This window comes from Diabrotica virgifera, chromosome 8, assembly GCF_917563875.1.
Source record: "Diabrotica virgifera virgifera chromosome 8, PGI_DIABVI_V3a".
NCBI classification, from domain to species: Eukaryota; Metazoa; Arthropoda; class Insecta; order Coleoptera; family Chrysomelidae; genus Diabrotica; species Diabrotica virgifera.
In genome coordinates, this window is record NC_065450.1 from 87,368,804 (window position 1) to 87,395,878 (window position 27,075).

General features: G+C 32.3%; 2 protein-coding genes across 12 annotated transcripts in view; both read right to left on the minus strand.

The window, feature by feature from the left end:
* The window catches only part of LOC126890758 (uncharacterized), a 132,188-nt gene that overhangs the window by 1,386 nt on the left and 103,727 nt on the right, over positions 1 to 27,075 (minus strand). For all 3 annotated transcript variants that reach the window (XM_050659929.1, XM_050659928.1, XM_050659927.1), the window contains exon 3: positions 13,324 to 14,014. In XM_050659929.1, the coding sequence (XP_050515886.1) occupies positions 13,324 to 14,014 (691 nt within the window). The remainder of the gene's footprint in view (positions 1 to 13,323; positions 14,015 to 27,075) is intronic.
* On the minus strand, positions 25,212 to 26,683 carry LOC126890759 (uncharacterized). 9 transcript variants are annotated; one of them, XR_007700451.1, is made up of 3 exons: positions 26,199 to 26,683; positions 25,961 to 26,164; positions 25,212 to 25,926 (listed from the first exon to the last, which is right to left on the minus strand). XR_007700451.1 is itself a non-coding variant. In XM_050659935.1 (3 exons), the coding sequence occupies exons 1-2, from the start codon at positions 26,448 to 26,450 to the stop codon at positions 25,991 to 25,993; spliced, it is 426 nt and encodes a 141-aa protein (XP_050515892.1). In that variant the 5' UTR covers positions 26,451 to 26,683; the 3' UTR covers positions 25,212 to 25,688; positions 25,961 to 25,990. The 9 variants fall into 9 exon arrangements, 6 of the variants coding, with proteins under 6 accessions (XP_050515892.1, XP_050515891.1, XP_050515890.1 ...); XR_007700449.1 differs by having other exon boundaries at positions 25,212 to 25,858; positions 25,927 to 26,164; XR_007700450.1 differs by having other exon boundaries at positions 25,212 to 25,790; positions 25,859 to 26,164.

Below are 27,075 nucleotides of genomic sequence, written 5' to 3' on the forward strand. Positions count from 1 at the left end.
TATGCAATTTGTTTATAAATTTATTAATTAATAATCAGTCTAATTTGTTTAAACAATTCTTGAAAAAATATTTTTTTACACAAATATATTTTTTTAATCATAGTATCATTAATGATCATATACAGGGTGTATGCGTAACTTTGCACCATATGGGAAACTTTTTTAATATAAATTTTACGAAAAAAAGTCATTATTTATAAAGTGCTCTGCATAGTCTAAAACCTAAGATGCAATCATCAGATATCAAATTTTGTCAACAGTATACGAGGTATGTCAAAAAATATTAATTTCGCTCAAGAGCAAACTACCTTTATACTTCAAAATATCAAAAAATTTTATTATGAAAAGTTATTTGTAATTAAAAACCATATTCAAATATGCAATAACAGCCTTCTACGTGAAAAAAAAAATTTCTAAGATTTTCCTAAATTACCGATTCCGAACATCATTTTTATTTATTAGACATGTAATAACTCTTTTATTAATAATTTTAGGAAAAAAAACTTATTCTTCATAAAAATCTGCGCATGGTCTAAACCTCAAGATAAAACCATCAGTTTTCCAAGTTTGTTAATTTTATACGAGGTGTGTCAAATAATATGAATTTAGAAAGAATAGAGAAAGAATTCTTTCTAAATTCATATTATTTGATACACCTCGTATAAAATTAACAAACTTGGATCAGTGATGGTTGCATCTTGAGGTTTAGACCATGCACAGATTTTTATGAAGAATACTTTTTTTCCTAAAATTATTAATAAAAGAGTTATTACAGGTCTAATAAATAAAAATGATGTTCGGAATCCGTAATTTAGGAAAATCTCAGAATTTTTTTTTCTCGTAGATGGCTGTTATTGCATATTTGAATATGGTTTTTAATTACAAATAACTTTTCATAATAAATAATTTTGATATTTTGAAATATAAAGGTAGTTTGCTCTTGGGCGAAATTAATATTTTTTGACATACCTCGTATACTGTTGACAAAATTTGATATCTGATGATTGCACCTTAGGTTTTAGACTATGCAGAGCACTTTATAAAGAATGACTTTTTTTCGTAAAATTGATATTAAAAAAGTTTCCCATATGGTGCACAGTTACGCAGACACCCTGTATATATACACCGTTCTTAGGCGTCAACGCCCTTCGGTAGGGATCTATGGAGGAGTATTACCAAGCCGCAAGCCCTTATCTCTTGCCGTACCGCTCCTCCATAGGCCGATCAGACGCCAGTTTATTCCAGACCAAGCCGTAGACTCTATTGAGTTTTATACTACTGCGTTGGCCTTTTAATAATTTCTTGACCTGGCTGAGGCTCGAACCATCGATCGCAAACAACTATGCTTGTCGATCGACTGCGCCTTTGCGAACTGGACCGTCTAGACTAGACCGACAATTGATGATCATACAAAACGTTAAAGTTCACTTTAATAAATAAATTATTTTTATTAGATAATTATTTATTGAAGATAATTTATTTATTAAAGTATAACTTAACTTTTTCTATGATTAATAATGATAGTCTGATTAAAAACATGGATTTTTGGGGAAAAATTATTTATTCAAAAATTGTTTAAACAAATTAGATTGTTTATTAATTAATAAATGTCAAATTGCAAATAGACAAATTACATATTTGTAATGTACAGAAAAATTACATACAAATTAAAAAAAAAAAGATCAAAATAGATTCAGTAGATCCCGAGATATAGAAAATAATAGTAGTTTTAAGTTGCCTTTTTTAGTTTTTGAACTCGTGCATTTGTCGGCTCCCACCTCCCCCTTCACTTACCACGACTAGTCACCAACTAAACAACATTTTTAAAAATTCGTGTAGAATACTAACTTTTCGAATATGTAAAATGATTTTTTCTACGGACAATATTTTTAAAGTTGTTCTAAATGTTTATAAACTACAAAATTTCAAAAATTTGGCGTTACTATTTTTGACTATATTAGATAATTTTTTTTATCTTTCTTTTAGTACATTTTGATAGTATCACTTTTCTACTTTTATTTGACATAGGCAGAATTATCTTATCTTCATTATTTTCTGTCTTATGTTATTGCAAAATAAAGGTCTCTGGGATAAACAAATAGAATAACTTTTAAACTAATTAATGGATCGGTCTCAAAAAGGGTTTGTTAAGTACCCCAATACACAACTTTGGGTGAAACCCTAAAGTTCTAAAGTAGTTTTAGTAAAAGTTATTAACAAATAACGATTTTCACTTATTTTGCAGTTTGCCTAGCAACAAATTAACTGTTTAACTTTCAAAAATCGGCATTTTGAAGGTTTTTCAATGTTCTAAAAAATTAAATTTTGTAGTTTTATGTCAACTGTTTAGCTTTTGAATGGGGTGCAAAAAATCGAAAAAATCGCGATTTTTGCACTAAATTGTTAATCATTAAAAAACGGACGCGAACTTTAGGCAGGAAACAGGTAGGTTTTGTTCGTATAGGTCTACAATAACTAAAAAAGTAGTCAGCTACCTGGATCTTTGAGTGTCCCGAACATGGTCTATTTCCAGCTTATTACCCTGGTCTATAGATGATATTAATAAGTAGTTTATAAGATGACAGTATATTTTTAATGTTAATTTCTTTTTAATATATTGTATAACTTCATTCTACCTGAAGTAATATAAAACAGTAAAAATGTCCTGTAGAAGTTCCTAGGAAAAAATATTTGTGTAGATGACATTACTAAGAGTTTGTAAAATGCCAGTATGGTATTTAAGAGGCTACATCAGCGCGTCATCAAAACGGAAAACACGTTCCAAGATTGCAGCTTTAATTTTGAATATTTTGTTGAGATATTTGGCACACTTATTCGTAATATCGTAAAGAATGGCGGTACAGGGCCAAATTTGAGAAATATGTTAGTATGTGGAAATTACTCTATAATTAAATAAAATATTACAAAAACGAGCATGAATCGCCATTAAGAAGAACAAAAAAATACACTTTCAACTTTTTTATCCCATGTCTAGATTTTGTGTCACATGCAACAACTAAAATTGATTATCTATAACAAGAAATTGAAAATATTAAGTATAACTAATAACTTAGACAACATAGAGAAATATACACGTCATTTTGACAAATCTGAGTCGATTTTCTAAGTGTAATAACCAGTGGCGTGCTGGCCATATAAATTAACCGGTGCAATCACCGAGAGGCCGCGGCCTCTTTAGGCCGGTCAAATAGGTTTTCACAAAAATTTTTAGATGTAACAAAAAAAAATTTTTTTAATTTCTAATCGGGTGTTAATTTGCTAATAATATTTAAAACATTTAAAAAAATCAAATTTTTGAAAAATTGTGAAATCCAGTTTAAGTAAATGAGTAAGACTCTATGTATAGTAGTATAGTCTATATACTTAAATATATTGCTACAGATAATATTATTATTTTCACACATACAAGTATATTTATGGTTTTCCAATTTCCTTCAAACATGTATGTACTCTGCAGAATTAAAAAATGGAAAAACGTCTTGCTCATTTTTGACCCAATTATTGAAAGTATCTAAAAACGATTTGATCAAGACAAATAAAATCGTTTTATGATGATATAGACACCCTACATCCTAGAAATTTTGATACAATAAAAAAATGGTATACCTTTGATGGCATTTAAATCATTTACTGAAAAATTAAGAAAGTTTTATCCTACCATATCTGCGACTGAAATTAGAGAAGAACTCATGGATTTTGCTGATAAATGATTGTATTAAAAAATAGGATTTTGCAAAATTCTGAGATTATAGAAGATAGAGTTAACCTTTAACTACCCGCCCATCAAGTTATAACATAACTACACGCGTGGCGTACTTTATACGCCACAAGAAAATACACTTAAAAACAGCGAATTTGTTTATTTTTTTTTTTAAATACACTTACTTGTTTGTTATAAACCTTATTCGGCATCAGTGAATACTTGGAGTTCCTTATCAGTAAGCCAATTGGGATTTATAACTGGAATCATGGAATAACTGAATTCCATGATAAATAAAATTACTAAAAAAGAATGTGTGTGTACTGTGTACTTTGTACGCACGTAAGAAGATATTCTTCTATTATATAGGTAATTTAAACGAAGTAAATATACTTAACAGGTTATTTGTATTTTATTTAAAAATTAAACTAACTTTCTTATCTACCACTTTCAAAAATTTTTTATTAAAATAACGAAAAATAAAAAAAGTACTCGTCCAGGATTAGAACCCGCGACCTTCCGTGTGCTTCCATTCTCTGTCCCACCGCTCTGCCAACTACGCCATCGAGCCACTTGAATTGACACGTAAGTTTCGGATATAATTACACAACACGGCGACAAACTGTAAAAATGTTATGCCTACATATTTTATTATTTTACTACAGGGAAACACAAATCCAAAAACACAAGAATTATAAGAAATAATACATTTCCTAAAACCACTAATATATTCTTTTAATGACTTATTTGCACGGTTACAGATACATACATACCTATCTTGAAAGATTAGCAATCATACTGTCAGAACTACATACTGCCAGTGTGCGCAGGCGCGTGGTTCATGTACAATTTTACCCTCAATCGATTCGCCGCTAAAGAAGAATATCTTCAATAAAAACTTTTTTGAAATGTAATTTTTTACAGGAGAAAAAGTATTGTTTATAATGAAAAATATATTTTGTGCCATAATGACTAAAAAACAATTGAAATATGTACTCATATTACGACTTATATCAATATAGTCGTGGCGTATAATGTCCACCACCGGAAACAACAAATAATAAACTGTAAATTACGATCTTCCCAGAATGCCGATTATAACGAAACTAAAACCAAATTGTAAAGCACATTCCAGTGATAGGTTAGAGAGATAAACAAGGACAAAAATGAAATTTTTAAATATATTTGAAGTAGAATTCTTATATCTGGCGTACAAAATACGCCAGCGCGTGTAGTTAAAAGTTAATGATGAATATGTTCAGCCTACAGAAAATATGAAGGATAATATTATTAATTCAAGTGATAATGAACATGAAGTAACAAATGACAACGTTGATATCGTAAAAACCTCACCTCCGTGTGGTACTAAAAAGTGTAAAGATTATATAGCTTGCTGTTACGCTGTTTTGCATAAGTACAACTTATATCAGTGCGTGTCTTATCCAAATTTAAAAGTATAATATAAAGCATTTATTAACTCTTTCAGTGACACAAGTATCTTGCGAAAAGAGCTTTTCAACATTGAATTACATAAAAAATCGGTTAAGAAGTACTTTAACACAAGATCACTTTTATGCTAATGGCTATAGAAAAAGAAGCTTTGTATGAGCTTAAAAATGATGAAATAATCGACGAATTTGCTCAAAAATCTATTTTATTGCGGAAAAATTATTGATCGAGAGTTAAGTAATTATTTTATAAAATAATTGCAAAAGAATATTTAGATTATTGCGTTGTGTTAACATTTTAAATATTGTTAAATTAAAATATTTGCACTGTACTTGTATTTGTAATCCCTTGTATAATTGATTTAGTAAAATGCAACTTAATACATAATTGAAAAATTCTCAATTTTATTTTACTTGTACATGCCTTACTGCATACAATATTGTCATTCATGTCAGTTATTATTTGTAAGATTTATTATTCTTAAATGAAAAAATATAGCAAATTAAGAAAAAAATCATTGAATTCAAAGTTTTATGTTTTTTTCAAAAATAATTTATGTTTTCGTTTTTTTTTTGTTTTTTTAAATACCGAATAAAACATTCTGATAATAGAAGGTAAAATGAGGATGGGAGGCCGCTTTTCTATAAAATCACCGGGCCGCTTGAAAACTTCCAGCACGCCACTGGTAATAACACGATTCTTTTATCTGTTCTGTTATCTGTATGGATATATTATATATTCAGTGCAGTAGTGTATTATTTTCGTAGATATTGGAATTCGTTAGTGTTAATCCACAGGGAAGTAGTGTTTGTTTATAATTAATTTATATTTTTGTGTAATAGAACTACATAAGTAGCCCGATCAAAGAACGCAAAATTTTACGAAAACCTCCAAAAAAATAAAGGAAGGATGAAAATGTGGGAATAGGTAGTTGAAATTGTCTATTATTATATAAGAAAAAGTTTACAATTCTACATCCCCTCCATTTTACAAAAATTGGAAAATACGGGGTGAAAAATTTTTTCTCGGGTGTGAAAAAATATACGTTCAAAATAAGTCCGGAATTGTATAAAATAACTAATTCTAAGTAACTTTCGTTCTATAGAGTTTTTTTACTAAGTCAATATTTTTCGAGTTATTTGCGAGTGAATGTGTTCATTTTTAACAATAAAAAATGTTTTTGGACGGTTTTTTGGAGATTTTTGGTTTACTCAAAAAGTAACTATTTTAGCGAAAAAAATATTTTTATTATATATACCATCATAAATGAAATCTAAAAAGTCCTCATAAATCCGACCCCTGCTAAAAAATTTACGCGGGGTCAAACGTCACCAAATATGGTTTTTAGCGATTTTCAGCGAAACGGTAAGTTTTATCGTAAAATTAGTTCTAACAACAAATGTAGATTAGATAATTATCTATAAAAAATATCTTAATAGTTTTTTTCCTAAGAGGCACTGTTTTTGAGATACAACGATTCAAAGAGTTGAAAGACTTCTAATCGTCATAATATATGTATTAGTACACCAGGTATATACATCACTGAAGCTGTAATACAAGTAAACATAATATTCTACGGTCAACTTAACTTATATTACACATAATAATATAAGATTATAAATATAATAATGTTTCTACTATACAGCTTGCGGTCTACCGAGGTATGCAATCCATAAGCTGTATTTACAGTGCCAACAAAAAAATCTTTACAAAGTGAATGTAACGCGAAAATAATAAGAATTATTTGAATTTTACGGCTTAATCCCAACAAAAATACACAACAAAATACAACAAATGACAAAGTATTAACTTATAATAATTCTTTTTATTTATGCGCCTTAGTTCAATTTGCAAAGATGGGTTTTGTCGGAATAAACACGTTCGTCAGCTAATCTAATCACTCTACCTATTCTCTTCTCCGAAGGGTTTGAACATAATAATGAAAGACAACTTTCTAGGCAAAATGTTTATTGCTAAGTACTAATAAATACTTACGCAAATTACACCGTAATTTTCCTGGGTGGCGAAATCCTTCAGGTAGATGACACCCTCGAGGTATTAATTAGTCTTGAGTACTACTCCGGAGTGAAAATACGTGTTAAACCTATATTTTTTTATCGTGTATTTCGTGTTATTTTCATTGTTATAACAAAAATGTCAGAATATTGTTTTATTTGCCCGTATTTGCGCGTATTATTTGACGTAATGATAATTGAAACAGCCATAGAGCAATTCAATTTAACAAATACAACTATTATTGTAGGTGAAAATGTAGACTTGCTCGTATTACTCACTGGTAGAACTCCAATCGAAAAAACTACCTTTTTTTACAACCTGGAAAAGCTCAACACCAATCGGAAATATATTCATCGAAAAGTTTATCTACTTTTGCCAAATGTCAAAATCATATACTATTTTTACACGCAATAACTGGCTGTGATAAGACATCTGCATTTTTCAGGAGGGGTAAAACGACTGTTTTTAAAAAACTGTTTCAAAATGTTTGAAAAACAAGATTTACTTGAATGTGCTGAAGTTTTAAAAAAAAGTAATTCAACTCCACAAGAAGTTATTTCCAACGGAATTAGCTTTCTTCTCTCTATGTATGGAGCGCCTAAGAAAAGTACGTGCTTAGATAAGTTTCGATATGCATGTTTTTTTAAAAGTACTCGAAACAAAAAACAAGTGCAGTTATCTTATCTTCCTCCAACCTCAGCGGCTGCTCATCAACATCTTTTTCGGGTATATTACCAAGTTCAAGTGTGGCTTGGTTATCAGCTAGATCCAAAAGACTGGGGATGGAAATTAGTCGACAGTTCATTAGAACCAATTCAAACTTTACTCCCCCCTGCGCCGAAAAAACTCCTGAACACAAGTTTTTGAAACTGTAAAAAGGGATGTAGCGCTAAATGTGGTTGCAAAAAAGTTGGACTGTTTTGTTCGGTAGCATGCACTAATTGTCAAAACCGGTCGTGCTCCAATGTTGAATCACCAACAATTGAGGATTCATTTGATTCTATCGAGGAGCCACACGATGTGTCATTATTGGGACAATTTACTTGCACCCAGGATGAACAAGAAGAAGAAGAAGAAGAAGAAGAAGAACTAGAAGATGAAGAAGAGGAAGAAGAACAATGAGAAGAAGAACAAGGGAAGCAGAAGTATTAGAAAATTATTAACCAGTTTGATAAATTTCCCTTTTTTTTTAATTTATACCGCTTTATATAAAGTTTAATCATTTTTAACCCTTGCCAATATCAATTATTAAATAGCTTTAAATTAAACAGAATCATAACAGATCCGTGGAATAGGTCTACTGGGGAAACCACGTTAAAAAACGCGCTAAGTACGCTATCTCAAAGGTGGTGTGGAAACGTGTGCGCATATTATAACGATTACCACTTTTTGAATCGTTATATCTCAAAAACGGTGGCTCCCAGGAAAAAAAGTAATAAAGCATTTTTTATAGATAATTATCTAATCTACATTTTTTGTTAGCACTAATTTTACCATAAAAAGTACCGTTTCGCTGAAAATCGCTAAAAACCATATTTGGTGACCTTTGACCCCGCGTAAAATTTTTAGCAGGGGTCGGATTTATGAGGACTTTTTAGATTTCATTTATGATGGTATTTTTAACAATCCTGCCAATTTTCAGCTTGATGGTAATTTTTGTAGCCTCGGATGCGTAAGTTGACCGGAGTATAATGAAATGTAGGTTCTTCTTTGTCAAATTCCAAATCGAATATTTCAATGTGAAATAACCAAAAAACGGAGCACTTTTCGGGGAAAATTCATTACAACATTTTTAAAGTGTTTAAAAAAGGGTTTATTTTTGTTTTTTTAAAAAAACTTCTAACATTAAAAGTAAGTGAGTTACGCTCAAAATATTGTTGGTCCCTTTTATTTTTTTTTAATTTTGAAAAAAATCGTAATTGTTTATGGAATTAACTTAAAAACAATTAGGAATACCAAAAATCTCAAAGGGTACTAAAATGTACGTTTTGCTTTTCTGAATACTTTTGATTTTTTGTTTTCTTGTTAGACAAAAATTGGTTATACTATGGCTGTTCAAAATTTGACTAAACTCTTGACTAGTTACTCGTTCAAGCCATTTTAACTACAGCTTTTTCAAAACGAAGCACTTTGAACCGATGAAACTTACAAATCATATAAATAATACATAGACAAAGTAACCTGTGAAGTGGTAATGTTAAAATGTATATGTGATGCTAATTAGGGGGTGATTTTCGCGATTTCTTTACCAAAAAATAAAAGGGAACAACAATATTTTGAACGAAATTCACTTACTTTTAATACTACAAGTTTTTTTTTAACAAAAATAAACCTTTTTTTAAACAAAAATAAACCTTTTTTTAAACACTTTAAAAAAGTCAAAATTAATTTTCCCCTATAGGTGCTCCGTTTTTGTGTTATTTCACATTGAAATATTCGATTTGGAATTTGACGAAGAAGAACCTACTTTTCATTAGCTGCAACTCTGCTTCTACTGGGTCTACAGACCCCATGTATAAACCATTTTTTAAAAAATTTTATGGGCTATATTTTTGCTAAGACTATTTTTTTCGGTAAAATACTTACTTTTTGAGTTATCTCAGAAAAACCGTCCAAAAACATGTTTTATTTTGTTAAACATGAAGATATTTACTCGCAAATAACTCGAAAAGTATTGACTTAGTGAAAAAACTCTATAGAAGAAAATTTGTTTAGAATCAGTTATTTTATCCAATTCCGGTTTAATTTTGAATGTATTTTTTTCATCTTCGAGAGGGAGTATTCCTCCTCCATTTTTGTAAAATGGAGGGGATGTAGAATTGTAAGCTTTTTCTTATATCATAATAGACAATTTCAACGGCCTATTTCCAAATTTTCATCCTTCCTTTATTTTTTTGGGGTCAGATTGATCGGGCTAAAGTTGTCGTACTATGTAGTTAAAAAAATAGATTATTATTAATTGTGAGTTTTATAGGCAAATTTATATTTTACGTAAAAATATTTCAAATTCTAGGTTTTACGAGATTTTTTATTCTAGAAATATCATCAATAGTTTAAAAAAATGGGAAAAGTTTATCAAACGAAAATAAACTGAGGCCTTCCAAGAAAACGTCCACAGTAAAAACCGTGCTAAGGTCATGGGAAAATCAAAATTAGAGCCACCACAAATTTTAATAATGTAGTTATACTGAATTCGCTCTATCGAGATTCACTTTGACACTGACATTAGTAATTTCTTTTTTGGGAAATTCAGTTGTCAGATGTGACTGGAAATTACTACACAACCAATGTACCTTCTCATAGCCAATATTATTAATAGTGAACAGACATAAAAATAACATAAACCTTACGCTAATCAATAATTATTTATTTACATCATTATAATGTATTGATAACAAATGAGAAAGTTATTTATTGTACAACATAAAAATATTTTGTAGAAATTAACTTCACAAAATTTTATGAGATTAGTAGACACTCCCACTATTTCTAATAATTCTTCTTTTTTTATGAAAGATTAAGTTAATTTAAAAAAAAAAACAAAAAAAAGAGAAAGAAAAATTAGCATAGTTGTATTTATTAGCATAGTAAGTAGACATTGTTATTTGTAAGCTTTACTTTTTATTATTCTTTATTTTTAAGTGTATACTGGACAATTTTGTACTTATGAATGAATAATAATTTTATATTTAATTACGTGGCTAAAGGTTACAACCAAGGCCACAATCAGAACAAAAAAAAAGTTAATTTCAGCAGCTAATAGCGTGAGGTAGGAATTTTTGTGTTGTATGTTTCCTATTCCGAATGTGTCAAAAAAAACCTCGCGAGAGCGAATGTAGTATAGTATAAGAAGTAATCTACTATTGTCATAAATAAAAAAGTTTCCCATATGTCGTTCATTCCTTGCGACTAAACTATTCGATATATACGTCTATGGTAAAACTTATAAGTAGAGCTTGGTTTATTTTTATAAATATTTATTTAATAATAATAAAATTGTTTTCTATATTACTTCCATTTAGCGCGCCTACGAGTATTTTGTCACAATATTGAGTCTTCATCTTAGATAGTGTCAAATACAGCCGACGCACTGTTGCCAAAGTATCGCAAAACTTTTAAAAAAGTATATGATACTATCTCTCGAACTAACACTGATGACGCGCTGATGTGGCCTCTTAAAGACGGCAATCAAAATATAAAGAGGGCTTCAAAAATATGGAATAAATTCATTTTTTCGAGAATAGGCCACTTAAGAGAAAAATCTCAGACAGGAGATTTTTATATTCTAATTTTTTGACATCATATGTCAAAAAATTATAATATAAAAATCTCCTGTCTGGGATTTTTCTCGTAAGTGGCCTCTTCTCAAAAAAATGAATTTATTCTTATGTATTTATTCTTATGAATTGATTCTTCGTTTGTCGGGAGAGTTTCTGGACACCCTGTATATAGAGTGTGTCTGCGTAACTTTGAACCATATGGGAAACTTTTTTAATATAAATATTACGAAAAAAAGTTATTCTTTATAAAGTGCTCTGCATAGTCCAAAACCTAGACGTAATCATCAAATATCAAATTTTATCAACAGTATACGAGGTATGTCAAAAAATATTAATTTCGCTCAAGAGTAAAGTGCGTTTATATTTCACAATATCGAAAATGGTCATTAAGAAAAGTTGTTTGTAACTAAAAATTATGTTATAATCTTGAAAATTTTCCTCAAATAACGGACACCCAACATCATTTTTATTTATGATAGCTCCCTTATTATTAATTTTACGAAAAAAAAAATTCTTTATAAAACGTTCTGCATAGTCTAGCAACTAAGATAAAATTATAAGATATTAATTTTTGTCAATTTTATACGAGGTATGTCAAAAAATATGAATTTCGCTGAAGAGTAAAATACCTTTATTTTTCACAATATTGAAATTTTTGTTTTTATAAAAAGATGTTCAGAATTAAAAACTATGTTTCAATATGCAATTGTATCCTTCTAGTTAAAATATTGTGAACTATAAAGGTATTTTACTCTTGAGCGAAATTCATATTTTTTGACATACCTCGTATAAAATTGAAAAAAATTGATATCTTACGATTCATCTTAGTTTTTGACTATTCAAAAATTTTTATAAAGAATAATTTTTTTTTCGCAAAATTAATAATAACGGAGTTATCTTAAATAAAATTTATGTTGGATATCCGTAATTTGAGGAAAATTTAAAAAAAAAAAAATTTTCAATTACAAGAGTGTAAATGCATATTATAACACAGTTTTTAATTACAAACAACTTTTCTTAATAACAATTTTTGATATTGTGAAACATAAAGGCACTTCACTCTTGAGCGAAATTAATTTTTTTGAACATACCTCGTATATTATTGATAAAATTTGATATCTGAGGATTGCATCTCAGGTTTTAGACTATGCAGAGCACTTTATGAAGAATAACTTTTTTTCGTAAAATTGATATTAAAGAAGTTTCCCATATGGTTCCAAGTTACGCACACACTGTATTATATACAGGGTGTCCAGAAACTCTCCCGACAAACGAAGACCGGAGATTCCTCAGATAATTTGAAGATAATTTAACCCAATTCATCTAGTCCGAAAATGCTTCTTAAGCGAGCTAGAGCTCTTTAAAGATGGCGTCTTGTAATTATTTTTTTTAAATAGCTCCAGAACGCCTCTATTTAGAAAAACGAAAACTGGTACGCCTATTTATCTTCCATAGATAAATCGATTCCACCATTTGCGAATTTCTAGTACTGGTCATAGGTGTCCGTTTTTGGAAGGTCAACGGTTATTTTATTCCATAACTTTTTTGTCTTTTTAAGTATTTTTGATACTGGATTATTAAATGAAGTATTTTAGTACTAAAAGATACTCTTACTTTGAGTCGGTAGGATGCATCGTTTTCTAGAAAAATCGATTTGAAAATTTTTCGTTTTTTGAATTTGAAAAAAATTTTAAACGATTTAAATTCTTCACATTTAAAAAAATATATTTCAAAATGATTTAATATACAGGGTGTTCCGTTTAAAAGAACACAACTTTGGATCATTTCGTTGTATAACTTTCGTTGTATAACGCTTATGAATTATATCTCTTTTTTCAACTTGAATAAAATGCTTACCAGTTAATCTCCAATTAAAATTTCCTTTGCAAATGCAATCAATTTTAGACTTCTTTGTGCCGTGAAACAACCTTTTCTCTTCATATATTATTTCCCTTTTATTATATTCCCTCTTCTTTAAATCATATTGCAGCAATAAATATGGATTATGTATCTTCTCAATGCTATGTATTCTATTTATATTGTTGCCCAAGAACGCTTGTTGGATTCTCTGAAATTCGACCGAATGTTCATTTACAGGCTCTAACTTGTAAATATAGTCAAACTCTTTGAAAAATTGGGAAAATTCATTATCGATGTTACTTTTGATGAAACTTTCGTAGTTACTTTCGATGTTACTTTCGATGTTACTTTCGATGTTACTTTCGATGTTACTTTCTAGGTTACTTTCGATGTTCCTTTCGATGTTACTTTCGATGTTATTTTCGATGTTACCTTCGATGTTATGAACTGTTAGAGATGGAACACAAGCTGATATTTTGTCATTTTTTGTTGTATTTAGCTTGATTTCCAAATTTCGTTTTAATTCTTCTTTTACCATGAATGTAAGATTGGTTCTTAAATTACCAATATCTTCTTCGAAATGAATGAAGCCATGGCTATTACAAATATCACATGGTAAGTTGACTGTTTCTGGAAAAAGCTTTTCGAGCAAAGTTTTAGGGAAACAGCCGCATAGGTTCTTCTTTGTCTACAAAATAAGACATTTTTAGTTAATATAGTTTAAGAAAGAGTTTTAAAGATAGAAAACAAAAGAAAACAAGATGAGAATGCGAGCACTGGGATAACAGAAACTTTACTTACGGCTAGCAAACACTATATTATGTATATGCTTCTTTTCATGAGTATTTTTCAGTGCGTCACAAATGATAGAAAAAAAGGTAAGGTATCCGTGATGATAATATACATTTTAGTGACATGACATTTTAGTTAAATCTGACAGTTGTCACATTTTATTAGCAATTTGGCATAAAAGCAAATCAATTGTGTTTATTGCATTTATAAAATGGTATTTTCTTTGACTTGTATAGTCTTATAAATTGAACAGATTATATTCGTTGATATATTATATAATTTGTAAATAATTTTTTTTTCGATTATAGCGCCACCTATTGACAACTAGAATAAATGTTATAAATGTCACCGACGAAATGTAATCACCGACGTGCGTTTTTTTCTGTCACTTGCAATTTAATGCGTTAGAAACAATTCGAAAAACTGTGACGCACTGAAATATCCTCATGAGAAAAAGCATATTACTACATATAATTGTATGCAATATAGAACCTGAATTTACATGATATACTACATTTCTTTAGTCAAAAATTCAATTTTTCAACATTGAGATCGGTTATATCGAATTTGGTTTGAGATATCGAATTTGCAATATGATACTCGAAATCTACGTAAAAACAAATTGAATTGATATATCATAATATGCCTTAAGTCGAAAATTCGTATTTTCGACTTTGAGGTCTGTTATCTTGAAGATGGTTAGAGAAATTCAAATGCCATTTTCAGATTTGGATTCAGGAGACAAAACTACATGAAAATCCATCGGTAGATCAACTCCAAGCAACGCAGGGGCGGCGAAGCACAAACGAAAGAACGAACAAACAGATTTTGCGAATTATAAACAAAGTTTTCGTTGAACTTAAGACAGAGAAAGAAAGTACATTTATCTGAATATTCGGTTATCCAAAGTTATGCCTACGCTACTTTGAACAATCTATTTTTTTTTGTTTACTGTATTTTACAAATTAAGCGAACTACAATCGTGTATTGGATATGCAGAGTGTACACCGAAAACGAAATGGATATTGGATATCTTCCAGACATTGTTTGTGAAAAAAATGCTGAACCAACTGCCGTACCCAGCGCCGCCGAGATAGATCAGCGGATCATGATAAAAAGTAAAGAGCGGGTCCTGGCAAAAAATAAAGAGAAAAAAGTTAAAGATTTTTACTATTTATACTGGTGGAAATATGCAGATGAAAGGAAGAATACTATTGATGAATGCCAAACAGGATACCCGATTGCCATTGAAGAAGTCACGTTAGCTATTAAAAACATTAAAGATGGTAAAACTGTAGGGCCTGACAAGTTTTGTGAAAAAGAAACCTGGTCTATAATAAACGATCTTCGAAATAAAACTCATACAGCTCAACCATTTTCCCTTCCAAATCCTGAAAGTCTAAACGATTACTTCGTTAATGTGAGTAAAAATATAACATCAACTATTTTGCCGCAACAAGATCCCATTTCTTATCTCCCTAATTCAAGAAAGGTCTCGAATTCATTCTTTTTAAAACCAGTGGATAACTCTGAACTGACCCAAACAATCAATAGTATCAAAAGCAAATCATCCTGTAGTACTGATGGACTATCTATAAAAATTTTCTCTAATCTCACAGAAAATGTGTTGGAAATCCTCGTCTCACTAATTAATGATTCCTTCGAAAAAGGTAAATTTCCAGAATTCCTAAAGACAGCCATTATTATTCCTCTTCATAAGGGTGGTGAAAAATCTAATGCCTGCAACTATAGACCTATTGCCTTACTACCGGCACTCTCCAAAATTATTGAGAGACTCATTAAATCTCGACTTATGTCCTTTATCGTTGATAACAACATTTTATCTCAAGATCAGTTCGGATTTTTAACTAATAAATGTACCACTGATGCCATGTTTTCTGTACTACATGAGGTTTATCAAGCACTAAACAATAATCTTTATACTGCCACTGTTTTCTGTGACTATGCCAAAGCTTTTGATTTTGTAAATCACGACATCTTGATAAAAAAACTAAATTTCTATTGAATTAGAGGTATTTCTTTGAATTGGTTTCAATCCTACTTGAATAATAGGAAACAACTAGTTAGAGCAAATGATACTGACTCTAGTCTCAAAAACATTGTATGTGGAGTACCGCAAGATTCAGTATTGGGTCCTCTTTTGTTCCTTATCTTTATAAATGACATCACTAATTTGAAAATTGATGGGAAAATTTTTCTTTTTGCTGATGATACCAGTATCACTTGGAGCAACTCAACTATTGCATCTATTCATGAAACTATAACTTCGGATCTACTGACGATAAAGACCTGGTCTGACTCTAATTTACTCTCTTTTAATATAGACAAAACAGTAGCATTATCCTATAAAGGAGCTCTTCAATCTTTGCTTCTTAATAACAGCCAGATCAGTACCGTTGATTCTGTAAAATTTCTTGGTATTTTTTTAGACAGCAACCTCAAATGGTCCCTTCATATCGATTCGTTAAGTAAGAAACTCGCCTGAGGTTGCTATGCATTAAGATCTGTCTCAAGGGAACTCAATTTAGCATCTTCTAAAGTAACATATTTTTTGTTGTTCGAGTCTCATCTTCGATATGGTCTTCCTTTTTGGGGTTCTAGTACAGCTGCTCAATTTGATGTTATTTTTAAATTGCAAAAAAGAGCAATAAGATATCTGTTTGGCCTCGGAAGATCTACACATTGCAGAAGTTACTTCAGAAATCACGAAATTCTAACACTTCCATCTTTATATATTCTAGAAACGGTTTGTTTAATTCGTAAACACCTTCATGTCTTTCCATCAAGGCCCAATCATATTTACTCCACCAGAAATTCAATCTTTGATATTTATTTACCGATCCCATCCACTGAGTTAGTAAAGAAATCTATATTATATTCCGCAAAAAAACTTTACAACCATCTCCCTTTACAACTTAAATCTGCAAAATCTTTCCCAAAGTTCCGTAAAATGACCATAGCATATCTATCTAAAAGACCATATTATTCAATAGAAGAATTTCTTAAGGTGATACAGTAGCGATCAACAGGTAGCCAAAACGCGTTCCAAGATTGCGGCTGTAGTTTTGAATATTTTTTTGAGATATTTTGCACACGTATTCATAATATAATAAAGAATGGCGGTACAGAGCCCAATTTGAAAAATATATTAATATGTGGAAATTACTCTGTAATTAAATACAATATTAAAAAAACGAGCCTGTACCGCCATTAAGAAGAACAAAAAAATACACTTTCTTCAAATAAACTTTTTTATCCGATGCCTAGATTTTGTGTCATTTTTGAACTACTAATGAAATAAAAAATTGTAGTAGTTCCAAAATGACACAAAATCTAGGCATCGGATAAAAAAGTTTATTTGAAGAAAGTGTATTTTTTTGTTCTTCTTAATGGCGGTACAGGCTCGTTTTTTAATATTGTATTTAATTACAGAGTAATTTCCACATATTAACATATTTTTCAAATTGGGCTCTGTACCGCCATTCTTTATTATATTACGAATGCGTGTGCCAAATATCTCGAAAAAATATTCAAAATTACAGCCGCAATCTTGGAACGCGTTTTCGCTACCTGTTGATCGCTACTGTTTCCTCTTAATGAATAACTAAGAAAATTGGGTTTCATACGCAGTAGCTTAGTGTCAATTCCTAATGTTGTATTTTATTTGTTGTAAGTATGTTCAATTTGCAATTTATATAAATTTTGCAATTAATCGTTTTTGTCCTTGGTTTTATATCATATTTACTGTATATTGACGATTTATCTAATTTTAGTAAATTGTAGTTGTTGTTATTTGTTAATTGTTGTTTGTTTGTTGATATTATTTTTCTTTTGACTGTATGTAAAATTGTAAGAATTTTCAGTGACAATAAAGCATATTTCTATTCTATAATTCATAAGTCTTATGGATGGATAACCAACAAGCAACTGACAGGTTAAACAGTTACGCATACCTTGGTGCCAACATAAACAGCCAATGGAACCACTCTATTGAAATAAAACAACGCATAGGCATAGGAAAAGCAAGATCAGTGTCCATAAGGTTCTTCTCTTTTCTTCTCTTTTCAGAAGTCACGATTTACCACTTGGTATCGAAATATCTTATATTCAATTATTGAATATAATAAACACTAAGGATAGAATTAAGCGAGTTATTAGACAGGGCGACACTGTCTCCGCCCATCTATTTACTGCAGCTTTCGAGAATGCATTTAAAAAACTGTATTGGGCTAAAAGGAGAATAAATATTGATAGTGCATATCTGAGCCACTTGAGCTTTGCAGATGACATTGTCATTATAGCCGAGAGTTTAAATGAAGCTCATAAAATGATGGAAGAACTATGTAAAACAAGCAATGGAACAAAGAACAAGTTGGCCTGACCATAAACTTTCATAAATCTTTCATAAATATTTCTTCATAAATCTAAATGGCATGACCAATTTAGTTTCAAGTGATGTTATGCGAGTAGGGGGGCACGAAGTACATCAAGTTTTTAGTAATCATTTCTCTTCTAGATCTTCCTGCGGCTCTTCTCCAAAAATCCATTTGCATTGCTCTCAGCGTAGCCAGTGTTGTTTCTTTCAGTGGTCATACCTCACAGCTGTATAAAGTGATACTTTTTACTATAGTCTCATATATCCTCTTTTTATGTTCTTTGATGATGGATTGGTCCCATAAAATGCTGTTTAACATTGTGACGGCTTTTCTCCTTGGCGTATTTCTCTCTCTTATGGCTTTGTCTAATGTTCCATCGTGCGAAATAGTGATATAGTCGGTTCGCTAAACTCAGACACAACTGGCTGGTGATTTTAGTAAATATTTTTTTTGTTTTTTGCCAATTTTGCCAAAATTGGCAAAATTACTAAACTATTTCATAATTATTAACTATTTAGTAATGTTTAGAGTTTAGAGGCAGAGTTTAGTTGTCACCTAAACACTGCCATGTAAGGTTCTACCTACAACTTTCCAACTAATATGGTTGATGTCATGTGATGCCAGGGGTTAATCTGGAAATATTTTTAACACCCTTCAAAATCAGATAACATAATGTAACCCCAACTGTTTAAAATCAATTTAAGAGTTTTAACCCGTACATTTTGGTGGCTTAAAGCATGTAAACCTGTGATAACACTGATGATGGAATATTGATTCCCAAAACATTTTGTGATACAGCCCTTTTTAGGTATTTTAAATACATATACCTTTTACAAAATAAGGTTTTTATTTTTTGTGATTTGTGGTATACAGCCAGTACAGGAATTTTTCCTTGTGATATATTTAGTATGTAATTATTTTTTGCCAATTTTACCCAATTGGCAAAATTACTTACTGGACAATTCGACGTAGATCTCAGGATCGAATTGTTTTGGTAATGCCCCTTTGTCCGCTTCTTCTCGATCGACGATGGTAAATAAATGTTTGAGTGTGGAGTAAAAATATGGTTTTATTGACAGCTACGTATAATTACACTAAAGATGTTGTTCAGGTAACTTTCTATGATAGACTGTCTTTAATGACAGCTACTGATAATAATTACACTCGGCGTAACTTCTAAGAACGACTTACGCACTTGTTAACGAGGTAACTATTTCAATTAGACTGCAACCCAAAGGGACTATTTTGGGTTGCAGTCTAATTGAAATAGTTACCTCGTTAACAAGTGCGTAAGTCGTTCTTAGAAGTTACGCCGAGTGTAATTATTATCAGTAGCTGTCATTAAAGGCAGTCTATCATAGAAAGTTACCTGAACAACATCTTTAGTGTAATTATACGTAGCTGTCAATAAAACCATATTTTTACTCCACACTCAAACATTTATTTACCATCGTCGATCGAGAAGAAGCGGACAAAGGGGCATTACCAAAACAATTCGATCCTGAGATCTACGTCGAATTGTCCATTGGTCCTTCGACAAAACAACATCTAAAGGGCGTTAATTGGATTGGAGCTTCGAAAGAGACGACCAATAGAAAATGTTTAAACACATTATAATATAAAATAACAATCATATAACAATAATCCTAACACTTATGCCCGATTTCACCAAGGATACCTAAACAGTTGCCTTATTAAGTAATTCTTATCGATAGGAACTTCTTATCTTAAGTCAATACTTAGGAACAATTGCATTTCACAACTAAAAGAAGTGCTTATCTAGGAAATGCTTTCCTAGGTATTACCTAGGGTACGTTTGAACTATTTTTGATAAATAAAAAGAAGAATAAGATGACCTTTCCTTACTTTTTCGATTATTTGTCATTATTGTTAGTTTGCCAATTTGGTTTTGTTCAGTTTTGTACTGTTATAGTTATTTTATTTAGTAGTTAGATATTTGTGCATTAAGTTTGTATATAATAAATATAGTCTTGTATGTTATTTGTATATGTACAGTGAAATTGAGGAAAATAAAAGAGTTGTAAATTTCACATATGACGAAAAATTGAAGTTAGTTGAATTGTCATTAATGAAATAATTTTAAAATAAATAATATGTTGAAAATTGCTTTTTATTATTAATTTTTTTATGACACACTTTTAGTTATATCATGAATGGGTTTTTGAAACACAACACTAGTTTGTTAGGTAGTAGGTAGACTACATAATTTTGTTAACAGACCTATAAAAAACTCCAAAGGATTTTCTATATTTTCCAACACATATTATATTAATAATATAAAAGAAAATACAAAATTACAACTAATAATATACCTAATATTACAGAATAACAGAAAAATTAAGGTAAGAAGCAAATTATTGACAAACGTCACAAGTACATTAGTCAAAATTGTAAAAATATAACCCGACTGTCAACGATAAGTAATACCTAAAGTTTAGGGAGATCGAAATCCGTATCCTAACGTAAGGTAATGCTTAAGCGGTTTAGGCAATTCTTATCGTATGGTGAAATCCGTTTTAGAGTTAGGAAGTACCTAAATCCACTTAGGTAATTCTTAAATATTTAGGTATCGTTGGTGAAATCGGGCATTATTCACTCGGTTTTTGAATTATTATTTCACCCGAGCAGTGCTACCTATAACGTGAATATTTAGAATTTATGATTCAGCTAATCTGTTTAATTCAAATCTAATCTATTTAAGTGAAACTGTTTTAAAGTGTTAATTAAATTTGGTTGTGATGCTGTGTTTTTTCGAGCTCTCATCGAGGAACTCATCTCCCCGAATAGCTACATTATGATCGTATATATTGATCGACTTTTAAAAATCTACTTCAAGTAGGTTCCTTGGGAACAACAACAAGACACCAACGCCATCTTTTACCGACAATGGAAGAGCTGTGGCAAAATTTAATTTTCTCACTATATGCATACTTGCTGACTTTTTCCTCCTTTTCAGGTCTGCATTTGACCGTTTTAAAATGTTAAAAATATTTAAAGTGTGATGCTGTGTTTTTTCGAGCTCTCATCGAGGAACTCATCTCCCCGAATAGCTACATTATGATCGTATATGTTGATCGACTTTTAAAAATCTACTTCAAGTAGGTTCCATCCGGCTCGAAGGACCAATGGACAATTCGACGTAGATCTCAGGATCGAATTGTTTTGGTAATGCCCCTTTGTCCGCTTCTTCTCGATCGACGATGGTGAATAAATGTTTGAGTGTGGAGTAAAAATATGGTTTTATTGACAGCTACGTATAATTACACTAAAGATGTTGTTCAGGTAACTTTCTATGATAGACTGCCTTTAATGACAGCTACTGATAATAATTACACTCGGCGTAACTTCTAACAACGACTTACGCACTTGTTAACGAGGTAACTATTTCAATTAGACTGCAACCCAAAATAGTCCCTTTGGTTAATTTATAATCTCGTCAAAATATACAATTCATCAATAAGTTGCATGACAACCGAACTACGGACTTTGTATGTTGAAATATTGCAACTACAGTTTAAAGGAAGCTATTGCAAAACTTATAAAGTTCAATTGGAAAATATATTATTTGGCAATTTATTAAGTTTGCAGGTTGAATGGACTCTAATTATTAAAATATTACTCGATGTTTCCCAATGTTTCAATTATACACGGTGAAACTATAAAAGTTTAGGAAGTTAAGAAAAAATGTGAGATTACAAATTAAGGGATTAATTTGAGATTGAACACTTACTAAAATCACTAGGGTGTTGTGTCTGAGTTTAGTGAACAGACTATACCTAGATACTTGTGCTTTATCGTGGTCTTATCGTCTAATATGAGATCTTTTTGTTCTCCTCTAATGCACGAGTATTCGGTTTTCTTTTTGTTTACTTCTAGACCCCATATATCACAATCTTGAATTAATTTTAGTGCCATATAGTTTAAATCGTCATAATCTTGAGCCATTATTACTTGATCGTCTGCAAAGTGTAGCGCATATACCATAGTGTTGGTAAGTGGTATCCCCATTGTTCTACATTTTTGTTTCCATATTTTTAAAGCACTTTCGAGGTATATTTTAAAAAAGTGGGGGACAGGCAACATCCTTGCTTTAATCCTTTTGATGTTATAAATCCTGTTGTTATTTGTGTCCCTGTTTTTATTTTTGTTATTGGTTGATTGTATAGCACTTTGACGGCTTTTATTAATTCTGTATTAATATTCGTGCTTTCCATTGATTACCACAGCTTCTTCAGTGGAACGCTGTCATAGGCTTTCCGTAAGTCGATAAACAACATATGAATTTCTTGATTCCGTACCATCTTTTTTTCTATTATCTGAGTTAAGGAGAAAACGTGGTCAATAGTGGATCGACCCGTACGAAATCCTGCTTGTTCTTCTGCTTCGGAATCTAAGTATTCTCTCTCGATTCGGTTCTTTAAAACCTTCTCGTGTAGTCGACTGATAGATCCGATTACAGCTATTCCTCGGTAATTTTCACAATTATTTTTATCACTGTTTTTATGTATAGTACTGAGATATGACATCTTCCATTCCATAGAGATTTCGCTTGTGTTTATGCATTCTTGAAATAGTTGTCGAAGACATTCGTACAATTTGTTCGTTCCGTACTTTTTAACAATTCTCCGGGTATATCCCCTAGTCCGGGTGCTTTGTTCCTCTTCAGCTGTTTACATACCTTTTTTAATTTTCTCTGTTGTTAATCTTATTGGCGAGCCGACTATTGAAATTCTATCTTGGTTTTGATTTTTATGTTCTTGAAATTCGACACTATTCTCTACCAAAAGTTCTTTAAAATACTCCTCCCATTCTTCAGGTTTTATGCTCTGTATTATTTATTTATTGGGCTTGCGTAGCTCAGGCGGTAGTATGCTTGGCTCGAGTGCTGGTAGACCGGAGTTCAAATCCCACCGCCGGCAAGAACAACTAGACATTTTTAAAAATTTCTATAGGCCCCAGGTCGACTCATCCTGAATAAAAATGAGTACCTTTGGTAAAATCAGGGGTAATAATAGGCGGATGAAGCGTAGCACTGGCCCTGTTACCGTCCTTGTATACCGTAGGCCCTAGATATAGCAGACTACCCTGCTATACTCCCAAAGCCACGTGAGCACTATGAAACGGGAGACTATTATTATATTATACACACACATGTCCAAAAGTTTGGAATACGTACAAATAATATATCTACGCCTATGGTGGTTTCATAACTGTTGTTGATATTCATTTTAAAGCGTTTTTACACGAAAATGATAAAAACTTTGAATCGTTTTTCTATCATTTTGCCCATTTTGGTCACATTCAACTGATTATCGTATTTACACATTATTTCAGTCTGTGTTTAAATTTGAATTGAGCCGTTTAAAAATGCCTAGAAACGTGATACCTCACTTGGACAGATCTAGAGTAAGTGCTTTGTTACAACAGGGCTTTAGCCAAAGTAATATCACGAATATTGTTGATGTTACCCAGAGTGCTGTATCTAAGATTAAAAAAAATTTCAAGAGACAAATGACGTCAAGGGTCGTCCCAGAAGTGGTGGAAGTCGATGTACAACAGCAGCACAAGATCGGCAGATAACATTGAGAGCTCGACGAAATCGTCTGGAATCCACAAGTGCCAGAGAAATTTTTAGGCTGCAAGGACTGAATATTTCACAGCAAACAATAACATGTCGACTAAATGCGGTAAATTTGTATCGTAGAAGGCCCTTACATGTTCCTAAACAAACCTATTAACACAAAATAGTAAGATTGCAATGGGCTACAGAAATGGTGCAACGTGGTCCTAACTGGAATAACGTGATGTTATCCAATGAGTCAAAAAATGGCTTGGTGTCTGATTCGCGAAGAACACTAGTTTGAAGGGCCCAAGGACGACAAGCCCGACTAGAAACAGCCCAACTGCGTGTCCCGTTTGAAGGTGGCAATATTATGGTTTGGGGTGGTATTATGAGTGGTACACGGACGCCACTGCTGGTTCTGGAGAGAAGTGTCACTGGTGCTGTGTACATCGAGAAAGTTTTAAATCCTGTCGTATGCCTATTTTGAGGGGCAGTAGGTGATGAATTTGTGTTTATGCATGACAACGCACCTCCTCATCGAACAGCAGTGTTAGATTTTCTAACATAAAGCTAATTATCATTTCTACTTATATAAGAATCTTAATAAAATTCGTCGAATCATTGATAATTTCAAACGAACACATCTGCCCTTTGTAGCTTCCAAAATTAACCAATTCCGAGAAAACATTTGCTTGTCCCGTGGCCTCCCATTTCAGTCGGCGATACAAGGACCCGTGCACTACGAAAACATTCTAGGTTAAGATATATCCGGTTCCCAGGGTTTGGATCGAAATTAAGAACAATTCTTTCAACTTGACAATGTGTGAAGCTGTCTTGCTGTCGGATTTATGTATCCTTAAACCAATAAAGGCCTTTGTCGTTACTGGACTAAATTAAACCTTCTGTTTATTTCTGAACGTAAATTAGACACGCATAGGACATTGATGAATGAGTTCCACTTCTTTTTGGGGACCCAAAGGAAAAAGGAATCCTTATGCCTAAGTCGTTTTTAGTCTCTCGTCTCTCAATCACTTATTCGTCAACTACCGAGCTATCGGTCGCGTCTCTCGCTCAACTCTGAAAGTATTCACGTCTCGTATTTTCGTATCGCATTACACGGTTTTTCACGCGAATCTTCTCTCACTTGTTACTAATCACATGTTTCACTCTTAAATCGCGGTTCACTTTACTGTCAATTGCACATAGCAAATTTATGTATGTTTTTTTGTTGTAGTAAAAACAATAATAATTATTTTGTACGATACTTGTAAATATTAGTGTTTGTGTTAAATAAACTAATTATCTCACACGTATTTTAATCATTTCAACACCGATTTACACCTTGCTTCGACTCGACAAAGAATATCAGAGTCTAATTATATCAACCACTATAGAAGCTGGTTCCCCTCTTGTGTGAAGGACAGGAGATATTCACCAGGTCCTTTTACCACAGGTGAAGCGTCCTACACATAATTTGGTACCCCTGGTGGGACGATTCAAAGAATCGTCTGCATACCCAGAAGCAAGGCTCGCGGTGTTGAAATTGAATCGAATCGTTATCGGCTGTTCCGGTGATCGTATTACCTCTACTTGGACCGTTGCTGTCCCGCTGACCGCCTCCACCTTGGACCGTTGCTGTCCCGCTGATCGACTCCACCTTAGACCATTGCTGTCCCGCTGACCGTCTCCACCTTGGACCGTTGCTGTCCCGCTGATCGCCTCCACCTTGGACCGTTGCTGTCCCGCTGACCGCCTCTACCTTGGACCGTTGCTGTCCCGCTGATCGACTCCACCTTGGACCATTGCTGTCCCGCTGACCGTCTCCACCTTGGACCGTTGCTGTCCCGCTGATCGCCTCCACCTTGGACCGTTGCTGTCCCGCTGACCGCCTCTACCTTGGACCGTTGCTGTCCCGCTGATCGACTCCACCTTGGACCATTGCTGTCCCGCTGACCGTTTCCACCTTGGACCGTTGCTGTCCCGCTGATCGCCTCCACCTTGGACCGTCGCTGTCCTGTTGACTGCCTCCACCTTGGACCGTTGCTGTCCCGCTGATCGCCTCTACCTTGGACCGTTGCTGTCCCGCTGACCGCCTCCACCTTGGACCGTTGCTGTTCCGCTGATCGACCCCACCTTGCACCATTGCTCTCACGCTGATTGCCATCCAACTTGGACCGTCGCTGTCCCGCTGACCGCCTCCACCTTGGACCGTTTGCTGTCCCGCTGACCGCCTCCAACTTGGACCGTTGCTGTCCCGCTGATCGCCTCCACCTCGACCTGGGGCTGCTCCCGCTGCCCGCCGCCACGCTGACACCGTCCCATTCTTCAAGAACAACGCTTTCTTGACGCATACTAAGGTAACATCGCAATAATAAAAAACTTTATGAACTTTTATTTTATTTCCTTAAATATTACTCCACATATTATCATTAACTCAATAAGTTTGTGTACGCATGTGTTTTTAAAGGACAATTTATTTGTTTACTCTTTATTTTTCATATATATCTGCTCATCTCTTTTTTAAATATTTTGCATAATTTTTATTTCTTTTTACACTACATACTCACTCTATTTTCAACCACGATCTCTCTTTGTGTACAGTTAAAATCACAATATTTACAGATTGTCACTGGACAATCAATATTTTAATTTTTTAAATTTTATATATTTTAATTATGGACGCACTGAAGAGGGAGATTGGTACATGCAAATCATCATTTGAACGAAATGTAAACTGGATAAGCAATTTTCTCGAAAGTCAAACTGATACATTTGAACTTAGTCACAGAAGAACGCACTTAATTAATGCATTTAATAATTATAATGATATTTGTAATAAGATAGACACTCACAAAAATGCTGATTTGCACACAGAAAATAGAGAAGAAGTTGAAAATAAATACTTCTCTGCTATGTCTCGAATTGACGGTAAATTGGCGCAATTCACGAAAGTTAATTCTTCTTCTTCGGTACCTT

What these genes read in the sequence shown, in the direction of transcription:
- LOC126890759 (XM_050659930.1), bottom strand. Translation starts at nt 26,450, where the DNA reads ATGCGTCAAGAAAGCGTTGTTCTTGAAGAATGGGACGGTGTCAGCGTG. An exon ending in CGGGACAGCAACGGTCCAAG is followed by an intron (nt 25,961 to 26,164) that starts GTAGAGGCGATC and finishes CAACGGTCCAAG; the next exon opens with GTGGAGGCGATCAGCGGGAC. An exon ending in CGGGACAGCAACGGTCCAAG is followed by an intron (nt 25,791 to 25,858) that starts GTAGAGGCGGTC and finishes CAACGGTCCAAG; the next exon opens with GTGGAGACGGTCAGCGGGAC.